Here is a 24,470-nt window from a genome sequence, read left to right as displayed (position 1 = left end):
GAAAAGTGTGCCGTTTTTCGGTGTGACGGAAGGGTGGGGACTTGCTCCGTACTGTACGAGCAAGTATCCGTACTGTATCGGGCAAATCAAGAGTCAGGACTCGAGACGGTGACCATTTCGTCTCGTCCAAGTCGTCTGCTTGCCCTGTCCTTTCCTTGTCCAACGTCGCACGCAGTTGGCTGTCAAGTTGCCTTGCAGCTTGGCTGTTGTTTCATTCTCGTCCACCCCGCGGCCATGTCAAGACCATCGCGAACGGCAGAGTGTGGCCGGGTTCGACAATGAACAGTCTCACGGTCCAGTCACACCATGGCCATTCTCCTAACAACAAGTAGCCTTGCGACATGAGCCCGTTCCTAATCTGCTCGTCGCGTTCGATTTGTACCCTTTATACTTCGCAATGCTCGGATCCTCTTGGCGTCACAAATAGAGCCGAAAATTCCACCAGAAATGTACCGAAATCTCGTGGTTTGCAGTCTGGCGTCTTTCTACCAAGACTACGCAGACGACAGAAGGATATCTTTCTTGGCCGCGCCACGCCGCGGTCCGTCTGTCACTTGCCATGGACGCAGCTGCCATGGAGCACGGCTTTTGATTCAGCCACCCTCTCTCCGCGAGGAACCAGGCCCGGGCTGTCCGCCTGGTTGTGCCAAAAGTCCCCAACCACGGCCAGCCACATGACGTGAAGCTCTACGACTTGGTTGTGGAGTACCTGTCGAGCTATGAGAGCGCTTCTACCGAGTACCGGGAGAGAAAATCGAGGCCGGGCGGTTTTCGTGACCACGTTCAGTGTTTTCAAAACGACAAGTCGTACGTGGGTAGTCCTAGGTTCTGGCCGTGCCGAATTCCCACCCGTTGCCATCGCGGAACCCGCGTCCCAGAACTGCCGACGACACGTCCGTCCGGCGTCAACTGCCAAGCCTCGACCCTCTCGAACGTGTCTCCGTGTATGTCTGTCCATCGGCTGATTTTCTCCCCGTTTCCCATTTTCCCATCCGTGCCTGCGGGACGGTGGCCTGACCGTCGGCCCATCAAGAACATTCGTCTTCTTGAACCCAAATATCCGGTGGCTTGCAAGTGACTTACTTCATCTGCTTTCCGGGGACGGCGACGAGGGATGTGTCTGGGTCTGTTATAAGTTTCGCAACTCGTCGTCGTTCCGGCACACTCCAGCACGCCGTTTGGCTGGCGGCAGGAAAGAAGCACGCGCCCCGTCCAAGCGGCAACTTCAACATCCCGTTGTGTACAGTTCCAAATCAAGAGTGCCTTGGGACCATTTTCCCGCAAAGAAAGGCTTTGTTAGCCCTGCTGGCCGCGAGGAAAAGACGACGCCAGGGAGAGAGTCGGGGACTCGTCGCTCGACATGGGCCATGACAAGGCCGACGACGACAGCCGCGAGCGGCAACTCATACTCGAGTTGGACCAAGTGCGCCGCGAAGACGGCGGAGCGCGCGAGACATGGACAGCTTCGTGGACAACTCCATCCTGGTCACCGGCACGACAGACCCCGACTGGGTGCCCGTCATGAGGCGCGCCGCGGCCATCATAACGGACCACGGCGGAGCGACGTCGCATGCTGCCATCGTGAGCCGCGAGCTGGGACTTCCGGCCGTCGTCGGCACCGGCAACGCCACTTTTGTGCTGCACGGCGGCCAAGATGTCACCGTGTCGTGCGCCGAAGGCACGTCCGGCTTCGTGTACGACGGCGCGGCAGACATCACGGCCGAGACCCTCGACGTGTCCGAGCTGCCGCCTACCAAGACCAAGATCATGCTCAGCCGCCTTTCGTTGGTGGCGCCTCCCGAGCGACGGCATCGGCCTCGCACGCATGGAGTTTGTCGTCAGCAACGCGATCCAGGTTCACCCCATGGCGCTCATCCGCTTCAACAGCCTCAGGGACGAAACGGCAAGGGAGAGAATCGCCGCCCCGACGGCAGGTTACAGCGAGAAGCCAGACTACTTCGTCGACAAGCTGTCCCAGGGCTTTGCGACCCTCTGCGCCGCCGTCTACCCCCGACCAGCCATTATTCGCATGAGTGACTTCAAAACCAACGAGTACGCCGGGCTCGTCGGCGGCGCAGACTTCGAGCCCAAGGAGCAGAATCCAATGCTCGGCTTCCGAGGCGCCTCGCAATACTACTCCCCACGGTACAGGGAGGGTTTCGGACTCGATTGCCGCACCATCAAGCGGCTACGCGACCACATGGGCTTCACCAACGCCGTCGTCATGATACCCTTCTGCCGGACCGTCAACGAGGCCAGGGAGGTCACCGCCGTCATGGGGGGGGGGGGGGGGGGGTGGGTGCTCGTCTACGGCATGTGCGAGATCCCTCCAACGTGATCCTCGCCGCCAGCTTTGCCGACCACTTTGACGGCTTCTCCATCGGGTCCAACGATCTGACTCAGCTGACGCTGGGCGTTGACCGCGACTCTGGCGAGCTGGCGCATTTGTTTGACGAGCAAGACGAAGCCGTCAAGTGGATGCTCGGCCGTGTCATCTCGGTGGCGCGTGAAAAGGGGCGCAAGATTGGCATATGCGGACAGGCACCGAGCGACCATCCATAGCTGGCAAGGTTCCTGGTCGAATCGGGCATCGATTCCATCTCCATCAGCCCGGATAGTTTTCCTGCGGTGAAGGAGCACGTGGTTGATAGCGAGCAGGCTTCGTTGCCCTTGCGCTCCTAGGCCAGATGTAGTTGATGGCACATTGAACGTTGCCTGCAAGGGAGGGATTTGTGCTGCTCCAAGTGTGTACTGGACAAGCCTGATGGTTGATGGAAGTGCTTGGGTGTTGATGGATGACTCCTTCTTCATACATGGACAAGGGGCTATTTTGTGCATTGACAGACTACTTAATACCAAACCCGTTTCTGACCGCACTGCAAGCCGTTCACGTACACACTAGATTTCTTCTCAAAAAAGGAGTGTGCCTCTCTTGAAGAACAAACAGCGCCAACTTGCCGCCTCCAAAGACAACAATCATTCATCCCCAAACTAGTAGAAGCATCGAAAGAGACTGTCCGCATCATGAGTATTAGGTTAGAGGCAAGTAGAAGCGGCGGCCAGGGAACTCGAGCTACCACCAGCCGCGAATTCAATAATCAAACGTAATACAACCCCCCAAAGAGCGCACACCTTCCAGCAGTACACTTCAAGTTCTGGTTCCAGATGCTGACAAGAAGGAGCGAGGAAGTGTAAAAAGGGAAAAAGAAAAAAATACCGCCGCCGTTTTCCCATAGTCCACGACTGGCAATCGGCGACAACACGAGTCACCAAGTCCTTCAGCCTCTTTGCCGCCTCGTCTATTTCGGCCCTCTCCGTGCTGTTCAGCGGCACATCGGTGGCTCTGACAATGCCCCTTCTCCCCAGAGCAACAGGCCAGCTGAAGCAGCATCCGTACCCCGGGCGGAAGCAGCTAATGGGACGAACGTTGCGCTTGTCCAGCAGTATCGACGAGCAAATGCTGCAGACGATGGAGCTGATGCCAAACGGGTTGGCGCCCTTGGCCCGAATTGCGCTTTCCGACCTGTCCTTGCATTCCTGCGCCACCTTTCCACGGTCAATCTGATTGCTGTGCCGGAGCGACTTGTCGAGAGCAACGCCGCCGACTGTCGCCGTCGACCACGCCGCTACCTGGGCGCTCCCATGCACTCCCAGCACATAGACATCCAGCGACTTGGCGGCGACTTGGCTTTTTTCTTAGCGTAGCTCAAGTCAATCATGGTTCTTGCGAATGGCACACGCACCCCGATCTCGTCGGCAATCATGCCCCGGATGCGCACAGAGTCGAGAAAGGTGCCGGTGCCTAGGACCTGAGACTGGGGCAGCTTGGACAGCTCGAGGACGAGCGTGGTGGCCAGGTCGACGGGGTTGGAGACGACGACTACAGTGGCGTCCTGTCCGGTCGGCCTCATGACGGAGACAACGTTTCTTATGATGGAAACGTTGCGGTATACGCGTTCGAGGTTCGGCTGGCCTGTCACGAGCCCGAGTCAACACCGTGTTGTGTCAGCCACAAAGCTATGGGGTGTTTTTCAGAGGTGAGGCTGGTACCCAATACCCTCTTTGAGGCGGCAGTGATGATGGCGATGTCGCACTGCCCTGCCTTGTGGTGCGTGGCCGCTCGCACACGCGTCGCGCCGTTGGAACTGTACGCCACGTCGGACAGATGACGAACCTGGGCGTCTCTCAGCGTTGTGTTGATATCGACGAGGAGCAGCTCGCGGGCTATGGAGGAAATGACGAGCGCAAATGCAGCTGCGCCGCTGACTGCTCCTACGCCCACGATGGCGATTTGGGAAAATGGTTTGCTGTCTATGGTCGACGTTTGTTTTGGATGCTGTGTGTTGATTAGTTTTGGCACTCTTCAGAATGTGATTTTCCAGGACTGAGATTGCGTCCACGGTATCTGGAAGAGGTGGCAAGCATAATTGTACAATGGTTTGGCACGGCGGCAAGCGTTCAGAGGTGGGATGGTGTTGATTAGGCATACGCCACAAAGCAACCACTCACGGCAGAGCGGCGGGGGTGCGAAGATAGAACTCTCATCGAGTGGCATGACATTGACGGTGTAGACATGGGGCCAGTGCCGTTTGCTAGGCATCCGCGTCATCCCGCAAGCGTCATCGTCCCGTATTCCCCAAGAACGTGCCATTACACATTTCACCGGCCCTGTGCACGCCCACATGCTTCTCTTCGTCCTCCACATGCAGCCCCGTGACCATGCCCGTGGCCATGTGCACGAGCATATGGCAATGCATCATCCACACGCCTGGATTATCTGCTCTCACTCGAATAACCGCATGTCCTCTTCTCGGCACGCTGACAGTGTCTTTTCGAACGGGGTTCACGAGATTGAGCGGCACAGGGGGCCTCGACTCAAAGGGGTTGTAGCTGCCCCAGCCGTCTCGGCCCTCTGCCCTATACGACGATAGGACGTAGAAGGAGTATCCGTGGAGATGGATGGGGTGTGCCCCATCATCCAGATTGTTTATCACTATGTCGACATCCCTCGTGCTGGAAGAGTTGATAAAGGGGATGAATTGGTTTGCGTCCCAGAGGCTGCGGTCTGTTGCCAAAAGCGGCGGATTCTGGGGTTCCCAAGAGGTGTTGTTGACAAATCCCATGGGCTTATTCTGGAAGCGGGAAAGCATCTGCGTTTTCAAGTACAAGACCATTGTTTCCTGGGCCTTGAGGGGCAGTTGATCAGTCGAGGTCGCCGAGGCGGCCGTGAGATTGGCGAGAAGGCGGTCTTGACAGTCGGGTGAGAGGATAGCAGGACTGTTTTCCTGCCTGGTTCGCGGGCTGGGAGGGAAGACGCGGAAGCTGTGATTTGGGTCCAGGGCTGGGTTTGGGAACCCGCCAAAGTTCCTTTGCAACGTCTCAGCAAAAAACGAGTCTTGTTTCGAATTTCTCTTCAAAGGCAGCTTACTCGTCATCCAGCTCAACATGAAACTGGTGGTTCTGTTCGTCAACGCCATCCCAGCTCACCAGAAGATCTACCCTTTCGCCGGGATACAAAACGCCCACCGAGCGACCGGGTTGTCCCTCAACCGCGAAGCCGCCGTCAACGGCTATGGGCTGCATCGTCGCTCCGTCCGCCTTGAGGCTCAGACCGGCGACGGTCCCGGTATTCACCACCCTCAGCTTGACTGCGTCCTTGGGTTTTCGGTGCAGCAACGGCAGCAGCTGCTCGCTGGATAGCTCTGCGCAGACTACCGGGCGTGCTGGAACGGCCATGGAGCAATTGTACCTGCCGCGGCCATTGACGAGTAGAGAGTCGGGGACTGGCTCGTTTCCCACACTTCCCCAGTCAAAGTACCAGTTGAAGACGTCGGTCTGCTTGCGATGGAACCAGTCGCCTACGAGGAGGAGGGCCTCCTTGTGCTTGGGTCGAAGACCAGGCTGGTGAACGATGAATCCCCCGTACAAGCCATCACCCCTCTGGACGTCAGCGTGGCTGTGCCACCAAAAGGTGCCGTGCTCATGATCGCCAAGCTTGAAGTCGTACTTGAAGTCACGGCCCGCGGCAATGGGGCACTGCGTGAATCCGATTGCGCCGTCCATGGAGTTGAAACCCTTCATTTGCAGGCCATGCCAGTGTATCGCAAGGCCTTGGTCTGCGAGGTTGTTGTGCACGTGGACAACAATCCTGTCCCCAGAGCGGGCTTCGATAGTCGGGCCCGGAAACGCACCTGTCGACCAGGTTAAATTCAAATGCAGAAACAGGCGTGGAAAACAAAGCAAGCCAGATGAGATAGACAAACCATTCACGAGATAGACTTGCTTCTCAACGCCGTCTGGCGCCATGGCTCCCAGAGTCACATTCCAATGAAACTCGCGTGTCGCTGCGCTTCGCGATACATGCTTCTCGGGGTCCAGTGCGATAGCAAGCTGCTTCACGGACGGACGGGGGGGTGAGGCCGACGCCAGATGACGCACGTACCCCAGCAACGGCATCGCCAGAAGCATGACAACGAGGACAAACCCTAGCGTAGTCCATATCGAGGAGGCTGCTGGTCGGCCAGGCGGACTCTTTGTTTCGACGTCGTATTCGTGAGATGGGGAGGGCTCATCCAAGAGACGGCGGTCTTCCTCGTCCCCGTGGTCGCTCATTGTCGGCTCCGGTGACGAGCAGCATGGAGAGACAGTCACGAAGCGTCGGGGTTACAATCAAACAAGGACTTTCTGTTGAAATACGTTTGGTGGTACACAAACATCGTCGTCTCGAACCCATGCCACGTCCGCGTCCCGTCATGCATGCGCAGAACATCGTCTCCATCGACTTGATCCAATCAGAACGGCAGAAACCTAGCCCGTGGGGCGTGGTTGTTCCTTCCCCAGCTTCGTACTCTGTACTCCGTACTCACCCTGCACCTTCCGTGCGTTTCATGCCCGGCCATTTCATCATCCCCTGCGTTCACCAGTGCCGCAGTCGTCGGCCTTCCGAAATGACGTGCATATCGTCTAGACGACTCTATGTCATGGACTCTTGTACATCAAATGAACCCCGTGGCATCAAAATCACTAATATTGAAACTCATGGCAAACACGTCCTCTCCAAGAAAGTCTTCCGCCCTCATACCCGTCATAAGCTCGTCCACGCTGCTGTTCCATACCATGCCGCCAGCGGCAGACATGTCTTCAGGGGTCAGACCATAAGGCCAAGGTCTGGTAGTCTCCGAGTGTGAGACCACAGAAGCATCGAGGCTAATCTGGCTCTGCACCTCCCCATCTGTTATCCATTGTAAGCAACATCTTCTGTGGCACCATACAGGCTATGCACGTACCTCTGGTGAAGGAGTCAAGGTATCGCTGCAAGCAGCGGTGAGCCTTCCGGCTCATGATGCTGGTCCCTCCCACCAATCGTAGCGTATCCAAAGCTCGCCGCATTAGATTTTCGATTTCTGGGCTCGTCATCCCTAGCGACGGCAACAAGTCCAGTTTGTTGGATGAAATCAGCCACAGGGCAAACAGGTGAAGATTTATTGACACCACTTGTGCACCGATTAGCACGGCAGGTCAAACGGACGGACTTCAAACCTTACTCATGTAGTTGCACAGCCACCATACGGCATTGCGCCTCAGAAACGACGGCTGGATCCTCAGGATGGAGCAAAGAAGGTTGTGAAAGTCGTTGATCTTCTGCAAGTACGCCTGTAGAATGGACACGGCAACCTGGACGTAGAGATCCGAGTCGCTTGGATCGTCCGTAGTTGAGACATGCCGTAGGACCGCTAATAGCAGCGGGGCATTGACGAGCATGTCGACGCGGTAACGATGCAACGAGCTCAGTATTGTATACCTCTGTTCATCGAGGTCAGTGGCCAGCCATGTGTCAGCAGTCTGGTTCGACACTAATGTGTAGCGTGATGCATCTTTTCCCAGGTTCTCTAGCTGCCGCAGCGATTCCATGACACGTGGTACAAGCTCACTCAAGGTGAGGTCGTGAGTCGACGTAATGTTTGAGTTGTGCATGGCGTCCACTACACTGCCGATAATCTCATGAAGTTTTCTGTCAACCGCCCGTCAGAAAAAGAGCATACCAATGTGGATTCCAACGTACGTTGAATGTAGAAAGTAATGGAGACTCGACCGTCCGAATGCAAAATGGTCCCCCGGTCGTTGGTGTCCGTTACTCATCAGATCCTTCAGCTTCGTCTGGATATGTTGGGCAGGTACGAGAAATGGGCGGCCGAGACCAGACCCAATTAATCTGGAAGCAGTTAGGCCCCGTGACTTCGTTGCCGCGGCAGCAAGTTAACCATACCGGTCTTCATTTACAACTGCAAACCAAAGTACGGATCGCAGCTCCTTGTCCTTGCTTCCAAACCGACCGTACGAAGACGGCGAGTGAACACCAAGCTGATATGCGGCTTTTACGGCACGAAAGTGAGTAGTGATGCTCTCTTGTGCCCGTTGACTGTTTTGCTGAAAACTCGCCAGCAATAGCAGCGCCTGGACTAAGAACTCTCAGAATTCCTATAGAAAAAGAATTGACAAGGGGGCCTAAGGCTCAAGGTACTTACGGGCCTCAGTAGTCGGCAAACAGAGACCTTTCTCGTCCAACAGGTCCAAAGCCCGGCGATAAAACGGCTCCGCCGTTCCGTCTTCGGATATCGCCAGTGCATGGGCAAAGACAATGCTCATCAAAGCCTGGGTGTTGGAAGGGCAAGATTGCCAAGTACCGGTCCGCGAATCAACAAGGTCGATTTCCCGAACCAACATTAACTTGTCGACAAAGGGGAGAGCGGGCGCCACTGTGTCAAAGAATATGTTAACCCAGCCAATGGCAGTTTTGCGTCCAGGGAATGAGTCCTGCTGAGGCCGCGGTTGTTGTTCCGCCGTCACCATTTTAAGGGGTGGCAACGGTAGCCGTCTTGGCCCTTCACTTGCGCCGACCTGTCGAGGAGGAAGATTCTGTCGCCCAGGCTGCTTCCTACTGAGCTCGTCCAAGGACGATGTCAAGGACCAAAAGAATGCGTGATTTGAGCTGGCACCTGGAGCATTGCAAAAGGTCAGGTCTGGCCCGACAACGCTCGTTCCTCTTCCATATCAATCTTACCAAAGTAGCCAATGTCGGTATTCCCAGGTTGATCATCAAAGAGGCCGGTAGCTATGGCATCAGCCGTTGACTCAGCCGCACCGTCCGAGTTCAGACCTCCGCCATTAGCATGCAATGGCTGAGCAATGGCGTGGGCTGGGGAAGACGGGCCGCCGCCATGGCTGCTGGGGGAGATGGCTTCGTGTGCTTGGGGCTGCCTTGCCGAGGCCAATTGGGCCTCCAACTCTCGGACTCGATTTGCTAATGCGAGATGCGCTCTATGTATTCACAATATCAGCACGTGCGCAGAAATGTGGAGGGCAACTGACGGGAAACGCCTTGCAGCCGAAAGCATGAGACTGCCTACCGTCTCTCCTCCTGCCGATCCATGCGCCTATCTCGACTGTTCTGCGTGTACTCGCAAGTAATGCTACATCTAACACATCGCTCACAGGACGGGTGCCTGCCATCGCACTATGTAATGTAAGCGTCTCGCCCTGATGATGCAGGCAGCCAGCATCAGCCTTGGCCCTTGAGAAGAGGTGATTGATAATTAACCTTGGACTTGGTCTGCCTACATGCGTTGCACGCCTGAACGGCCCTGGGTCGTCTTGTCAACGACCGCGTGGCATGCTCCATGGCGACTCCGACTCCTTGCCCCAGACATTTGTGATGCCTTTCGGTCAATGACAAAGGATCGACTGAGGTTCCAATGAGGCATGTCATCAAACTGACCGGTCAGTTGGCCAGTCGGCGATTGGAGGACAAGGATTGTGACCCCACTTTCACCGACGGTGCGGTCGACGCCCCGCCTTCTTGTTGCTCCCCCATTGTCACCCCTAGCTCTAGCTAACCTGAATGCTAGAGCTATTTGTAGAGCATAGATCCTGGGCAAGGCATACTGCTGCCACGATGTGCTGCCACTATGTGCTGCCACTATCTGCTGCCACTATCTGCTGGATCTATCTGCTGGCTCTATCTGCTAGGCATCTTACAACTCTACTTGCTTTACCTCCTCTCTGATTAGAGAGAGGCCGCCCTTATAGAGTTAATGTACTTCTAAGGTATAGAAGTAGCCTTTTTAGAGTGCTTCTACTAATAGGATTCGAACGTCGTAGCAAGGTGGTTGCGCTATAGTGGGAAGTTACAGGGTGTAACCCTCCCGGGCTCATAACTGTCACACACCAAAAGTTGGGCGTGGCCCACGCCCACACTTTTGTGTGTAGTAGACCACCTTATATGCTATGCGACACCCATGCCATGTTTCGCGTCACCTCGCAGCTTTCGTCATTGCATTTATTGACACAATAAAAATCATGCTTGGGGCGTCTGCAGCTCGATCTCAGCTCCGCAAACACGTGGATCTCACGTAACAGTCACCACAGCCTCCCTCAGAGAGAACGATCGACTTGCAAGTACTGAGTGGCTGAAACCAAGGTTGGGTTCGTTGTACAGCAGTCGAACGAAAAGCCAGCAACGATATCCTAGCCACCATCTCCCACAAACTAAATCAGGAAATAATGATTTCGATAATATGACATGGAGGAACTCGTTGGAGCTAGTAACACCTCGAGAGTCTGTTGAGAAGTCCCACCAGGGCAAGTATGGCTACCCTCCGTCTTCCGGCGTTGGGAACAATGCAGGAAAAGCCGCTCTGGTTTCGTGTCATTCCGCACGATTTACCCAGTTCCTGTAGGTATTTGTGGTCCAGACGTGACCAGACTTGTCCTTCCTGCGTCGGCAAGCAAGGCCAATGGTGTGAGTCCGTCAACTGGATACATCATACTAGCTCCGGCGTGCTATTCTGTCGCCACATTGTCGTTGGATCAACCATTTCGTTTCCGGTCGACGAGAACAAGGGCACTACTTGAACGTCATGTACGCGAGCATTTGCTCTTCAGCCCTACACAAGGGGGGCCGGGGAGGGCGGCGGCGCCTGGAGGGCGTGGAGGATAATAATCACATCGCCTTCGTCCGTTACACTTACCCTTTCCCGGAAATACGTGGACAGTCAGGGCTTGGGCCTCACACGACGAGGTGACAGCAGTAGGGACAGAAACTGCCATCCCGTGTCTTTCACGTCAACCTTGGCATTTTTCCAACCATGTCAACATGCTTGGACGGAAAAAGGGAAAAGTACAGATCATGTGACGACGTGAGTCTCGCCGGCCATCACAACTATCGACCATGATACCGTAACGGCGTATTCCCACATCCGCAACAGACGGCACTTCTCGGCGATGAACATAAACCGTCGAAAGCAACGGCGCCCATGTTCTTCTCGCTGGACGTTTCACCCAAGCTTTGTGTGTCACTTCGTCCCCCGCCAACAGTCTCAAAACGCCAACTCCAACTCCGCCCGTGCAGCTCGAGAGATGCGCTTGGTGTGACTTTTTCTGATAAGCAACTCGGTCCCTCCAAGGGTATTCCCGGGCCCAGCACTGCCCAGGCCTCACGTGAAGCTGTTGCCATGCATGTGTCGACGCGTTCCCTGCATACCGCCTCACGACGTGCCCTCTCTCGGCCTGGAGAAGCGCTCTAGACTACCCGGACATTACCAACACAGCCAAGTAAACCAGGGCGTTCAACCGACACGGACTCTGTACGATTCGAGATTGGGTGCATCATGGTGGTTCTCGTACTGTTCCCAACATGGCATTTTGCCAATGTGGAACCGGCAAGACCGCTGGATGTATTCAACCATCCACTCTACACTATGCTTTGCAACGCTGTACCTATCCTGGTTTCTTGATATGACAGCATGGGACATGGCCGGGGCGTCTCGCTACGCTCGCTTACCTATCCCAACAGTGTAACGCGGGATATAGCCAGGTCACACCGTCATCCCAGCCATCCCTCGATAACGACGCCCAAGGACGACGTATACACCAAGCCCCCAGACACGACATGGCCAAAACTCACCCCGTCCCCCCCTACTCGCCCGACTTTCCATCGGCGCAAACGCAAGCTACGCCCTATCAAGCACTCCAAGCAAACCGCTGAATTCAAATCACGGCAGCCCCTCTCCATTGAGGGGGAAAAGGAACGCAAAAATGGGCTTCACGGCGGTCCGCTCGAACCAGATTTTCAGAACGGTCCCAAACAGTACCTCGAGGCGTTTTCAAAGGCAATACAACAAAATCCCAACGGCCCGCCTTCTTTATAAATTCCATCCTTGACCACATCCACTCTTAAGGGGGGTGTATTAGAACCTCCCCGTCCCATCTGGCCCGGCTTGTCCGTCACAGCAACATCCAACATCACAAGTCACCGCGCCGTCTGCCAACGTTGGAAAATGAAACACGCAGGTGCGTCCCTCGAGAACGGCGCAGCAGGACCAGGCCGGCCAACAAGCAATCCCGCAGACGTGGAAGGCCAGGACGCCAAAGACGCCTACCCCGACGGCGGCCGAGAGGCGTGGACAACCATCCTCGGTTGCTGGTGCGGCATGCTCGCCCCCATGGGCTGGCTCAACGCCCTCGCCGTCCTGCAGGCCCACGTCTCGCAGAAACAACTATCGAGCTTGCCAGAGTCGACGACGGGCTGGATCTTTAGCACGTACGCGTTCCTCATGTTCTCATGCGGCGTGAAGGTCGGTGCGTTGTGTGTGCCTTCGCCCCTCACTCCTCGCCCCTCGCCCCTCGCCCCTTGTCCATTGTCCACTGAGTGTGTCCAGAGTCCTGACTATGCAGGCCCAATGTTCGACGCATATAATGTCAAGCTCCTCATTGTACCGGGGAGCATGGGCATGGTCGTCATGACCATGCTTCTCAGTGTGTGCAAGGGTTCGTCGGCTCTAGCCCCTCCATCCGGGACGGCAAAAACCAAAAACCAAAAACCAAAAAAAACACCACTAACATTGATGCCTTGCGCCGTACTTGAGAATTCTACCAATTCTTTCTGACATTCTCCCTACTCGGGGGGCTCTCCTCGTCGCTCCTGTTCACGCCCTGCATCGCCACCACAGGCCAGTGGTTCAGCAAGCGTCGCGCCCTGGCAACGGGCGTCGTTTGCACCGCCGGCGGCACAGGCGGCATCGTCTTCCCCCTCACCATCCTGTACGCCGAGCCGTGCGTCGGGTTCGACTGGTCCGTCCGCATCATCGGCCTCGTCTGCGCCGTCTCCTCCCTCCTCGCCTGCCTCCTCGTCAGGAAGCGCCTGCCGCACAACAGGACGGCCGGCGCACAGATGGACTTTGGGGCGCTGCTCGACCCCAGGTACGCCCTGACCACGCTGGCCGTCGTCCTCGCCGAGTTGGCCGTCTTCATTCCGTACACGTACATTTCTTCGTACGCGCTGCACGTCGGCTTCGAGATGCAGACGGCGCTGCTGATGAACTCGCTGCTCAACGTGGGCGCCATTCCGGGGAGAGGGCTGGCCGGCTTCGTGGCCGATCGCTTCGGCGCGTTCAACAGCTTCCTGGCGACGACTGCGGCCTGCGCAACCATCATATTCTCGTTGTGGTACACCGCTCCTGGCGGTCGCGCGGCCGTGATCTCCTTCACGGCCCTCTTCGGCTTCTGGTCCGGGGCCACGATTGCACTCACACCCGTGTGCGTGAGCAGGGTGTGCAGGATCGAGGACTATGGGAAGAGGAGTGGGACGACGTACTTGATTGCCAGTATTGGCGTCCTCGTCGGTGCCCCCGTCGCCGGTGCAATGATCAAGGCGAGTGGCGGCTCGTATGGGGGAATCATGGTCTTTTCGGGGGCAATATACGCCGCGTCTACGGCTACCTTGTACTGGGCGAGAGGCGTTGCTGCTGGCTGGGGGCCAAAGGTGATTTTCTAGATTGAGCGTACCGCGACCATGACATGTATATGGGAAACACAAATATATCGGAAACATGTGAACTTGCAGACACGTGGCCTGTTGCAATTAGTTATCCCCTTCCCGGAACCCAAAACGCCAATGCTCATTTCTCCATGAGCGTTTCCCAATTCTCGACTGTGTATCTCATCTGTCGCTTCTTCTGGGTATTGTACAAGGTGGAGTGTGCCAATGGTTATAGAAAACATATATCCGAAACCGAAGATATAGACTTGCGCCAGACATCTAGCCTTGCGAGCGGATGAGCAGAGATTAACTGATATTGATACCAGAAAGTATGCGCTCCTTCGCGAAAAGGAAAAAAAAAGGGGGGGGGAGTATCCACTCCTCTTGTTTTTTTTGTTTATTGGAAATGGTGGGCATGGCGGTCGTGTAAGTCGCGGTTCGTCTACGCAGGAGTATGAAAAAGTCGGAGGATGCCCTCGTACATGCCAAACATGATGGCTGCGCTCGGAACAGTTCGCATCAGATGAGGTGTGAGACCGCCGTACAGACCAATCATGCCCTCTTCTCTCCAAACCAGTTTGAAGCACTGGATCAAGCCCGTGTACTTGGGACGGCCGTTGTCCATGGGCGCCTGTCGAAGTCGGGTTCGAGCAACCTGGGAACATTCGTCAGCAACCCCTGCTCGGCATTGAGAACACCGACACCGTCAACGCAACACGGTACCTCGTGGGGATAGGCCAAAACGGCGGCAATTAGCTTTGCGCCGCCAGCAGCACCAGCCTTGCCGGTCCAGTCCACCGAGTTATCCCACCAAGTCTTCCTCCTCCCGCTGCGCTGGATGCGCTCCTCCCGTCTGGCCAACGATGCCTTCATCTGCTCGTACAGCATCCACTGTAAGGTCGACTCGGCCACGCCCAGGTAGCTTGCGCTCATTCCCTTGTACAGGCCGCGAATGCCTTCGTCGCGAACGATTTGTCGGACGCAGTCGTAGCTATTACGGTACCGCCGCTGCATGACGCCCCCGCTGCGCTCGGAAACATTCTTGTCCAGCTGCAGCCGCGTCTTGACCATCCAGATGGGATTCGTCGCTGTCGACGTCGCTACGCCAGCGGCCACACCAGCCAAGAGATGCACCCAGGGGGCCTCCTCGCCCCGATTCCAGTGCTCGGAGATGATTCGCTTGCCGTTGCCGTAGACAAAGAAGTTTATGCTCCTTGCGGGCACAATACCCACCAGATTGGGTCCCAGGCCTTTGAAGAGAGCTCTGGAGCCCTCGATGCGATAAACTGCGCCGAGAATCTCCAGAGTGTCAGTCAGATGATACAGGGCAGCTCTGGCAGGGTTCAATCCCGCCAAGGCCTGCCCTTTGGCCATTCTGGCTGCTCGGAGTTGCGCCTGGTAAATGTCGGATTGCAATCGGGTTTTGAGCACATCGAGCGGCGCGGTAACTGTCGCAGCCGTCATTCCCCCAATACTATAGCCGAGCCATCATTAGCAAACCGTCCGTCTCGCCAACGGGAGCGCAGCGCGGACGAACCCTCCTGCCATCATGTGCACCCAGGACTTTGCAAACGGCAAAGCCTTGACTTTCCCCGCCAGCGCATCGTCTGGGATCACGTCTCCCGTCTCCCGGGACTGGATAAGAGCAGCATGTTCGGCAGGGACATGTGAGTGTTGAAAAGGTTTTCGATCGTCTTGGCCTACCGCGAATGCGGCAGGCTGCCGTTGGGCCATTAGGTGCGTTTCGCGCGATATGACTTGACGGCCGGTTTTTCGGTCTCTATGTTGCGCAAGTGAGAAGTCTGTGCGTCAAACGGACGGATTGATCGTTCCGAGCCGTCAGTGAAAGTGCGTGGCAGAAAGAAACGAATCCGTCGCGGCAGCCAGGAGGCGTCCCGTCAAATGAGGCAGGATCCAACTTTTCTTTTTCCCTGCTCTGTCATCAAATTTAGCGTGAAGCAGGTATCGTGTGGCCGAAGAGACTCGATAGCGACTTCAGAAAAACTTGGTTGCATCTTCGACTGCCACGTTAGTTGGCAGTGAGCCACTTACCTCTGCAAGTAGTTGGCTGGTATTTTGTGGGTACTTGGTGGGTCCCTCCAGCCCGCCCCGATTCAACGCGACAATCAATGGTTTGCGCAACTAGAACAGCAAAACTGCTAACTACTTAAGTAGTGATTCAGGCTTATCGTCTCAAAGACTTGAGTAGCTACGCCTTCTCCATTCAAAGCTCCTCGTCCCCCCCATCTTCTGATATAGGCCTCACAGCCGGCCTGCCGGAATCATGTCGTAACAAGCCACAGTCTTACTAAAAAATCAGTCTTACTCCAGGCTCAATATCATATATATTAGATTCTTCACATCAGTCATATCTAAGGTTCAAGCCCTCATCTTGATGGTGGGTTGAATGAATCATTTCTATCCATCTCATCTCATCAGACATAGGTCAAGATGCCTCCGTGAATCTGTTCTCCCATGTGAGGCCATCTGCCCCAGCCAAGCGGCGAGTTTGGCGTCCTTGGCGCTAGTTGCGGCTTGCCTCTGGTTACGAAATAGATGTTGGGATGGTTGTTTCAGGGCCTTGACTCTCGACCTCATGGCGTAGGCGTGCCTTGAGCGACAAATACACAATTTCGGGATTCCGTGGATGCTCAAAAGTGTCGAGGCTCTCTTAGGGCATCGTCTTTGTCAGCCCTCATCTCCACCTCTGTCCCTAATTCATACTTGACTCTCGCCGCCTCGTCATCTGTAACTGATCTCCAGCTACACTTGGCGTGCTTTTTTGTACATCCCTGGCAGGCGGTCAGATGCTTGATACACGGCAATCGCAGGCGGCGACATCGGTCACACGGCGGGTTTATGACATCGCCTTTCGAAAGTCTGTCAGTGCTAAGACAAATAAAAGACCGCAACACATCTCCTCTATCACCGGCAGAATTCGTCTTCTGAGTGTCCAGCGTGGTTCCTCCCGGAGAATGCAAGGATTGCCTGGATAGGCGATGTTGACGATTGTGTGGCGAATGAAGGGACGGCGACAACGGGCCATGGCTGCTGGCTGACAGTCCGGCGCCCGATTCAGATCGCGACTCTGTGCCGGAGGGTGATGCCGCCAAAAATTGCTGCAGCAGGTCCGCATGCAAGTCGTATGAGGGGCTGAAACTGTGCTGTCGTCCAGCAGCATTGGCGGGTTGGAATCTCGAGCCCCCACTGCCTTGATTTCGTCTACGAAACAAATCATTTTTTCTGTGGCCGAGCCTATGATGAAGAATGCGGGCTCGGGCAGCTACTTCGTCCGCCCTCTTGTAAAGAATTGAAGCTCGTTGATGTAGTATATCCAATGTCGCCAACTCAACAGTTTCATCTTCTTCAAAGGGGTGTTCAAGTCGGAAGCGATCCAGGGCTCCAGACGCTATCAGTCTCCAATCATCCTCTGTGATTTCAACATGAACACCTTTATAGAAAAATCGACAGCAACGGCTACCTTCAGGCATTTCTGTGAGGCCGAAATCGCCTGGGCTAGCTTTTGCGAACGCAACCACGTCCAGCCAGCTTATTGGCGCCGAGACATGTTGCGAAGAACTTGTTTTGATGGGTCCATCGAAGAACTTTTCGATACCTTTGAGTAGCCGTGGCCCAGTAAGTTTTGCCCCCAAGCTTGCTGCCAGACTCTCGTGACGATCCAAGACGCCTGCGGATAACCATCTGTCAGTCGTGCCGAGCTTGGTGGCAGCGAGTGTGCAATGAATGAAGAGCATGCCTTCGTATTCTCCGATTAAGTGAACAATATGGGCAAAGGTGTCGGCATCCCCCTCGATAAGGCTAAGGCGCTCGGCATTAGCCCGTGGTACGTAATTGATGTAGGGTCCTGCATTTTGTGAATTTGTCAGCTCGAGAATTGGCAAGACGGGACGAATGATGTATTGAAAGTAGTTATACCAGCAGCTCCCACCCCTGAGATTCGAAAAAGCCCTCGACAATATGACAGTTTCTTGAAACCGTGACGTCCGTGGGGGCCATTATTCCAGCAAACACGCAAGCTTACCGGGTTGGTTGAATTCACCTGGCCTAGTGACTGGCGATGTTCGTGCAAGACAGTCTCCTCGTTGAGGCCCAGTTTCTTCGGGATCTCGATGTCGTTGATGAAAGTCTGAGTCCGGAACATGTGCCATGACAAAACACCACTCAGCCTAGCTGCTCACCGTTATGGTTCGGTTTGAGAGTTTAAGGCGTGGCACGAGGCACGGGCAGGGCCGTGTATGGAGACGCTGACCTCTACAACGTGTTTAGCAAGAAATGGTCGTTTGGCTCCCGGCTACGGGTCTTGATACTTGGCGACCCAACCTATTTCTCAGGACCAGAAAACGGTGTGTGGGATATTCGAGCGGTCAATTTGGAGGAGGGCGCGGCACACTTGTATGTACGGAGTAATCGTGTATGAAACTCGCTTGGCCAGCACACCTGGCCAAGGATGGCTGGTGGGTCTGCAAGGGAAAGGAACAGATTTTTTGACCAGGGCAAGGTGCCGTGAAAGCTCAGGCCGGTGTATTAAACTCAAGTGGTGAGAATTCAAGAGATTGGCTGATGCGGACGACGGCCCAGATCTGCTCACAGAACGAAGTCCAAGCCCAAAAAGGCCCGCCACGATTGGTGTACGAGGCTCGTGGTGTATAGCCCGCAGAGACGAAGACGTGATTTGGAGGTTGCAAGGGTTGTATGGTTGTCAACTGGAGATATTGCATATATTAACGACTGGGTTCCGAATTAGCCCACTTGGCTTTGATAGGCGCTGCCCTCAACAAACACAAGTTAGATATCATCCCGCCTGCTCCGTTTTGTTCAGTGAAAACATTTCAGGCTTCACTGACCTCACAATAACAAAATCAACGGGTCCCTGAGCCGACCATTTCAATCTTGGAACAAGCGAGCAATATGCGAGGGGGGCCGCGCGTGTGATTTTGGCTGGTCAGTCTCCTTAAACCTGGACCGGTGATGGGAGGCGATGGGTAACGTTAATTCGCAGACCGAAATCTCCAACGAGCTTGTCAGAAGGGCATTTCCCACTTTGAAGTATCACTAAAGTGTATATACTCCGTACGGAATATCAGCCCAGCCCAATGTGCTCGCCATTATTGTCCGCCTCCCGCCACCGCCTCTTGTCTGTTGATTGCTTTGGCTGGAGCGGGAGGGCATTGCTACTTCCCCGGCCGACGACGCTCCTAGCATGGCAAGTCAGAGCGACGATCCGATCCCACTCCAGCCGACTCTATTATGGTGTCGGCCTCCAGGGTACCCATGATGAAAGGGGTTCTTTTTGATGTGCGTACGGAGTACGGTATGTGTGGGCCAACGCTGGCCCTTTGTTGAGAGAGGATATGACAAGTGCCGGCCGTAGTTAGAAAAATGCGCAGGGATTCCAAACGTCAAACGTCTGGCATTCAAGGCTGCTAATGGGAGGCATCGTCTGCCGCCACAAATTGCTCGACCAACACACGCCGGATGCCTCCTTTGATGTTGGGTAAAAAGTTCCTTGGGATCGTTTGGGTGACACGCGGGTGGCTCAAAATCGACAAGATGCACAATGACAGCATGGTGATGACAATTGGCCCAGCCGACTGCGCGGGCGAGCGGGAAAGCTTTTCCTTACCCGCCAAGCCCTTCCTTCCTTGGTGCATGTTGCTCGGCGCCGGCATCGTACCTTCCCGGCTTGCTCACCATCGCCACTTCGCGGTCGGAAGGCAGCTTAGTATTTCCCTGTCCAACGCAAACGCTCGACGCGCTGTTCAGATGCACGCATTGACGGGCAATGCAAAACCTGTCACTAATTCTACTTCGTACTTGGTGTGCGGAATAATGAATAACGGTCTGAAAGCGCGGATGCTACAAGTTGTGAGGCATCGAGAGACGCTAAACCCAAACAGGAACTTCACTCCTCCACCGCTCGGTACGTACACTTCCCCTGCCCCCGCGAAAACCAACTCACGTCTGAAGCCGCGACAGGGCGGCAGCTTTTTCTGCCATCCCCATGCCACCGGTGACAAGCAAACACACGCACACACGCACATACGCAAATGCGACATGTCCGATAGACCCACGCACCGAGGCGGAAGAGGAGCAGCAGGCGGAGGAAGCGGTCCCCGCGGCGGACGAGGTGGCGGCCGCGGTGGCCGTGACGCCGGTCGCGACGCCGGCGACAAGGGCGAGAAGCCCAAGAAGGAGAATATCCTCGACCTGGCAAAATACATGGACAAGGAGATCATGGTTAAATTCAATGGCGGACGAGAGGTCACGGGCACCCTGAAGGGCTACGATGCCCTCATGAACCTGGTCTTGGACGAGGTGAAGGAAACGGTTCGAGGTATGCTTCCTTTCTGCGGCGAATAGCCTTGAACCCCCCCCCCCAAAAAAAAAAAAAAAAAAAAAAAGAAAGAAAGAAAGAAAGAAAGAAAGAAACAAGCGTCCAGGGACGGGGTGAGACGATACGAGACGAGACGAGCTGACATTTGCTGCAGACGAAGAAGGACACGAGTCCACACGACCTCTGGGCCTCGTTGTTGCTCGCGGTACGCTGCTCGTGGTCATAACTCCCGTCGATGGGAGCGAAGAAATCGCCAATCCCTTTGCAGCGGCGGAGGAGTAAGCTGGTATTGGCGCAGGGTCTCGATACCTCAACATACAAGGCGCGCGGAACTGGCATAGATATGCGACAATCCGGTAGCCCTGAGCTCACCATGCCGTCCCAGGGCTTCGGACACAATCCGCTGATAGGGCGCTCACGACAGCTCAAAGCTGTCGTTTTACCGGGACCGAAGACAGGTCACATCATGCGCGTCGCCATGATGGATCATCACTGGAACGTCGCTGCCACTGCCACGTCATGAGTGTCTCTTGGTGAACAATACAGATATGACATTTTTTTCGGCTTAGTTCTACGCAATTGTTCTACTCGCTTGGTATCCTCTGTCCATCGCTGGTTCCAGTCAGTAATGGTTCTCACATCACCTGCTGTGCCCTGCCAGCCAATCCTACTGATTTCCGTCCATCATGCCGTCCAATCGGGCCCGGGGCAACCGGAAACCCGTCCTTTCTTGCCCATTCTCACCATCCAAATGCCATACATCCAAGCCATCTTCACCCCCTTTGTCGGTGCTCAAGAACAATCCAAGCAAACGAGGAATAGAGAATACTACTCTGACCGCTCATCCCAACTAGCTAGCGAGCTAGTTCTACACCTATGCACTCTTGGTCCGGCAGGGTGGCGTCGTGCTGGGGATCCTCTAAAACCCCCTGCTATGTTTGCCGGTCTTCTGGAGCTCACCAAATGCATTGTTCAATTGCTTCTTCAGCTCCTTGAAGCTGACGATGAAGCTAGTCTGGTCATCACGGCTGGTAAGGCAGATCCTCTCGTCTGTCCCTGCATCCAATCTATTCAGACACCGAAGCATGTGGCCCATGTCAAGTATGGGGTTCCCGTTGCCGTCAACTTGGTGGAACACGTAGTCCCGAAACAGCTTGAGCATGTACCGCTCTCCGTTTTCCGACCAGGTCCGGTCTCCCTCGAATTCTTGCCGTTCGTTGATGCAAGCTAGTTTGAGGAGGAGGCGGGCGATCCGGCCGTTTTCCAATTCCCGGTACAGTTCGGAATTGAGTTCGTCAGACTGATGCTGGGATTGGTCGAGGGTAGTCACGATGTACCCAACGATTCCACGGATGAATTCTTCGATAGTCTTTTGTGAGGGTGATGGCGCGGGCGTGAGGAGCCATATGATTGTGTCGCGGAGCTCGACGGAATACGAGCGGGTCATTAATTCGATGGAGGCTGTGAGGTTGGTGAGTTGTGATGGGGGCGTGTTGGTGGCTAGGGAGAGGATCGTGCGGCCAAATTGCACAAAGTCGTCTTGTTGAAGTTCGGCAATGGGGCGGCGCAAATCAAATTGGACCACATCGAGGATGGAGCAGGCATTGAGGCGTATGCGGTTCTTGCCGGTGAGGAGGATTTTGGTGACGTCGATGCAGCGCGCGGCCAGGTTGATGGAGTGAATGGACTTGAGTGCATTTGCGATTTGAGATATGTAACCCCATAAAACAGCTTCAGAAACCGGTGGCTTTGCCTGGAAATGGGTCCCCGGTGGCGGTGGGCCAAAACCAAAGTGGACTTCGGCCAGGGTTTTGGCCAGAGGGTGGTAGTCCTGTACAAATATGAGGGAGCTGTCACCAAACGCTCTTGTCGTAAATGCGTCGTGTACCGTGACTACATTTGCATTGTCAATCTTCCTCCAGTCCTTGACAGATCTGATGGCGTGTTCGTTTGTGAGTCTGAAGCCCTCCAGTCTTCGCAGGCAGTACAGGTTGCCTGTCTTGGATGAAATCGCCTTATATACCCAGCTAGAGTAAGAAAAGGTGTTTATAGTCTTTCGATGGTTGATGTCGAGCGGGACTAGAGTATGATAGTTCTCCATCTGAGGCAACTGGGAGTTGGGCATGACCTGGAGTGAGGCCTCTGCTCTCTTCTGCATGTCCTCTCGCAGTTTTTCGGTTATGAAGAAGTCGTGTGTCATTCGGTGATAGGGCATTAGATCTTCCCTATGAGGCCCTACCGGCGCATAAAGATGATGCTGCAAGAGCTGAGGAGCAGCATACGCGGCATTTGGCGGGAAAAAACCTGCAGCAGCACCGGTCATTGCACCATGATCGTCGGCGTAAGGGTTGTAGTGTGCGCTGGGGAGGCTTTGGCCCACCGAGGCCATGGCAAAGGGATCGTAGTTGACGGGGCCATCCTGACTAGATCCATTCGGAACACCCTGGGTAGGAGCGTTAATCTGTCGTTGCTCCGGACGTGACGAGTGAAGGGTGTCTGCCGCCAAGACATACCTGTGAGTTGTTCAACTCAAAGCTCGGAGTGAATTCGCGAATGGCTGCTGGGTTGAATATGGCACTTTCTGAGTCGGCGGGCGTGGCCGGCAGGGCTGGAGATGCTATCAAGCGTGTCATGTCAGTGCTGCGGTCCGCTGAGTTGTGTGCACATTGAAACCCTGCAACTACCTCCTAGCCCTCTCGGTGTGAATGCTGGCGCATTGGCGGCTTGTGTAGAAAAAGTTGGCTTCTTGGCGACGGACGGTAGATTTGCGGGAGTAAAGGAAGGGGACTCGACATTGAGGGGTTTGCGAGACCTGAACAGGCGTGTCAGCGTACGTTTGGGCTGTGCGGCACGGATGCGCAAAGAGGCGGGCGCCGAGGTCGACCGGGCATGCGGCATGGGTGATGGGTGTCGAGGACTCGGACATACATTTCCGACTGGTTCGAGTTGGTTTTGTTTTGATCGTGGGAAAAGGTACATCCTTGGTCTTCGTATCGGCAGTGACCATAGATTAAGACGTTCCGACAGAGCGTGTCCTTGTTCTCCGCTACGTGCTCGGGGTCAGCTCGACGAACTTTGCACATGGCCGCTGCCATTGCTCTTCGGGGCGCAACTTGACGGCTCAGCATGCACGCGGGTGGTGTTGTCGTACCGCGTCCCTTTGGTTTGGGAGAGGAGGCTGACGAAGCGGCTGGGCGCCTAAGATCTGAGTTCGCGAACCGCGACGCCGCCATGGTCTACTTCAGTTGGATGGATGACGAGGAGAAAATTCCGGCTCCCTTGGTCGCTTCTACGACGTCTGTACCGTGTCAATGAGGGCTCGCGACGGGCAAGAGCGACGCGGTTGAGAGGCATGATCAGGCGCGAGGCCATGACCATTCGATGACGGCGGCCGGGGGCATCGCGACAGTGAGTGGAGAAGGCGGCATTGCTCGAACGCGAATGCACGATAGTAGCGTGGAAGCGAGGAAACGAGGCGCGCGTCAAGGCCAACTCACCTTGGTGAAGCAGTCATCAGCCATGGCTCAATTGGCGGCGGAGGCCTTGTGCCCATTTACAAACGATGGACGGCGACGGCGACGGAGATGGGTGTGTTCAATGTGCAGCGCAGCGTCGAGAGGGTGCGTGTGGGAGCGAGGGTGCGGCAACCTTGGAGATGAATAATGATGGAATGATGGGTGGTCAGCAACTCGGATCGCCCACATGACTCAGGAGGCTGCCCCGAACCGGCGCCAGCGGCCGGGCTGAAGCAGCAGCTGTTGACGACGACCAGTTAGCGGCTGTCTCAGCACAGAGCGAGCAGCAGGCGGCAGGCGGCGGACGGCAGACGGCAGACGGCTTTGGGGTTTCATTTGTCGGCGTGCCCTTCTCGGCGCCAGCTTTCCTCACAAGGCTACTCTGACTTAAGTACTTTACTTAAGCGTGCATTCATCAACACGGCGGTAGAATTCATACCACTCGCTACTCGCCGTCGCCGGCACTTCACTCTGATGAGAATGCCTGCTTGCCTACGGAGTACCTACAGGTACTTAAGTAGGTACTTGAGTACTTAGTAAGCAGGTGCCTGACCTGCCCACCGATCGCGGTTCGGTGCCTGGCCCAGTAGACTGTAGCACCGTACGGAGTACGGAGTACGGAGTAGTTAACTTATTTACTCGGCACCTCCGCACACCTCGCACCTTCCTTTGCCCCGCCAAAGCTGCTCTCCCTCTCCTCAAACACCGCCAGCCTGTCTCGACTCTCGGCACGCAGCTCCCAGTTGGCACACAACACCAATATTTGCTCACCACAGCCCTTAGC

The 24,470-nt window shown here is 55.4% G+C and overlaps 8 protein-coding genes across 8 annotated transcripts; 3 read left to right on the top strand and 5 right to left on the bottom strand.

Moving 5' to 3' along the window:
- Window positions 1-1,455: 1,455 nt before the first annotated feature.
- On the top strand, window positions 1,456-2,562 carry MAM_01170 (phosphoenolpyruvate synthase; the record flags this gene model as incomplete). The annotated part of the gene is made up of 3 exons (XM_040819969.1): window positions 1,456-1,784; window positions 1,843-2,295; window positions 2,352-2,562. The coding sequence occupies 3 exons, from the start codon at window positions 1,456-1,458 to the stop codon at window positions 2,560-2,562; spliced, it is 993 nt and encodes a 330-aa protein (XP_040681457.1).
- Window positions 2,563-3,098: 536 nt separating this feature from the next.
- Window positions 3,099-3,911, bottom strand: MAM_01169 (lactate dehydrogenase; the record flags this gene model as incomplete). Its single annotated transcript, XM_040819968.1, has 3 exons — window positions 3,099-3,168; window positions 3,218-3,630; window positions 3,744-3,911. 3 exons carry the CDS (start codon window positions 3,909-3,911, stop codon window positions 3,099-3,101), a joined length of 651 nt encoding a protein of 216 aa, XP_040681456.1.
- A 65-nt stretch (window positions 3,912-3,976) lies between these two features.
- On the bottom strand, window positions 3,977-6,612 carry MAM_01168 (Multicopper oxidase family protein; the record flags this gene model as incomplete). Its single annotated transcript, XM_040819967.1, has 4 exons — window positions 3,977-4,336; window positions 4,683-5,367; window positions 5,429-6,191; window positions 6,264-6,612. 4 exons carry the CDS (start codon window positions 6,610-6,612, stop codon window positions 3,977-3,979), a joined length of 2,157 nt encoding a protein of 718 aa, XP_040681455.1.
- A 383-nt stretch (window positions 6,613-6,995) lies between these two features.
- Window positions 6,996-9,430, bottom strand: MAM_01167 (uncharacterized protein; the record flags this gene model as incomplete). Its single annotated transcript, XM_040819966.1, has 8 exons — window positions 6,996-7,231; window positions 7,287-7,418; window positions 7,545-8,011; window positions 8,063-8,212; window positions 8,267-8,459; window positions 8,526-8,996; window positions 9,062-9,318; window positions 9,408-9,430. 8 exons carry the CDS (start codon window positions 9,428-9,430, stop codon window positions 6,996-6,998), a joined length of 1,929 nt encoding a protein of 642 aa, XP_040681454.1.
- A 2,905-nt stretch (window positions 9,431-12,335) lies between these two features.
- On the top strand, window positions 12,336-13,831 carry MAM_01166 (Major facilitator superfamily domain, general substrate transporter; the record flags this gene model as incomplete). The annotated part of the gene is made up of 2 exons (XM_040819965.1): window positions 12,336-12,825; window positions 12,924-13,831. The coding sequence occupies 2 exons, from the start codon at window positions 12,336-12,338 to the stop codon at window positions 13,829-13,831; spliced, it is 1,398 nt and encodes a 465-aa protein (XP_040681453.1).
- A 427-nt stretch (window positions 13,832-14,258) lies between these two features.
- On the bottom strand, window positions 14,259-15,550 carry MAM_01165 (mitochondrial carrier protein RIM2; the record flags this gene model as incomplete). The annotated part of the gene is made up of 3 exons (XM_040819964.1): window positions 14,259-14,471; window positions 14,540-15,290; window positions 15,354-15,550. The coding sequence occupies 3 exons, from the start codon at window positions 15,548-15,550 to the stop codon at window positions 14,259-14,261; spliced, it is 1,161 nt and encodes a 386-aa protein (XP_040681452.1).
- A 4,341-nt stretch (window positions 15,551-19,891) lies between these two features.
- On the top strand, window positions 19,892-20,694 carry MAM_01164 (ribonucleoprotein (LSM) domain, eukaryotic/archaea-type; the record flags this gene model as incomplete). Its single annotated transcript, XM_040819963.1, has 3 exons — window positions 19,892-20,171; window positions 20,326-20,449; window positions 20,532-20,694. 3 exons carry the CDS (start codon window positions 19,892-19,894, stop codon window positions 20,692-20,694), a joined length of 567 nt encoding a protein of 188 aa, XP_040681451.1.
- A 396-nt stretch (window positions 20,695-21,090) lies between these two features.
- Window positions 21,091-23,404, bottom strand: MAM_01163 (PAB-dependent poly(A)-specific ribonuclease subunit PAN3; the record flags this gene model as incomplete). The annotated part of the gene is made up of 4 exons (XM_040819962.1): window positions 21,091-22,614; window positions 22,685-22,788; window positions 22,856-22,983; window positions 23,100-23,404. The coding sequence occupies 4 exons, from the start codon at window positions 23,402-23,404 to the stop codon at window positions 21,091-21,093; spliced, it is 2,061 nt and encodes a 686-aa protein (XP_040681450.1).
- Between the last annotated feature and the right edge of the window lie 1,066 nt (window positions 23,405-24,470).

This window comes from Metarhizium album, assembly GCF_000804445.1.
Source record: "Metarhizium album ARSEF 1941 chromosome Unknown scaffold_2, whole genome shotgun sequence".
In the NCBI taxonomy this organism is placed as follows: Eukaryota; Fungi; Ascomycota; class Sordariomycetes; order Hypocreales; family Clavicipitaceae; genus Metarhizium; species Metarhizium album.
Note: the sequence above shows the minus strand (reverse complement) of the source record. Positions and strands in the feature narration are given on the sequence as shown.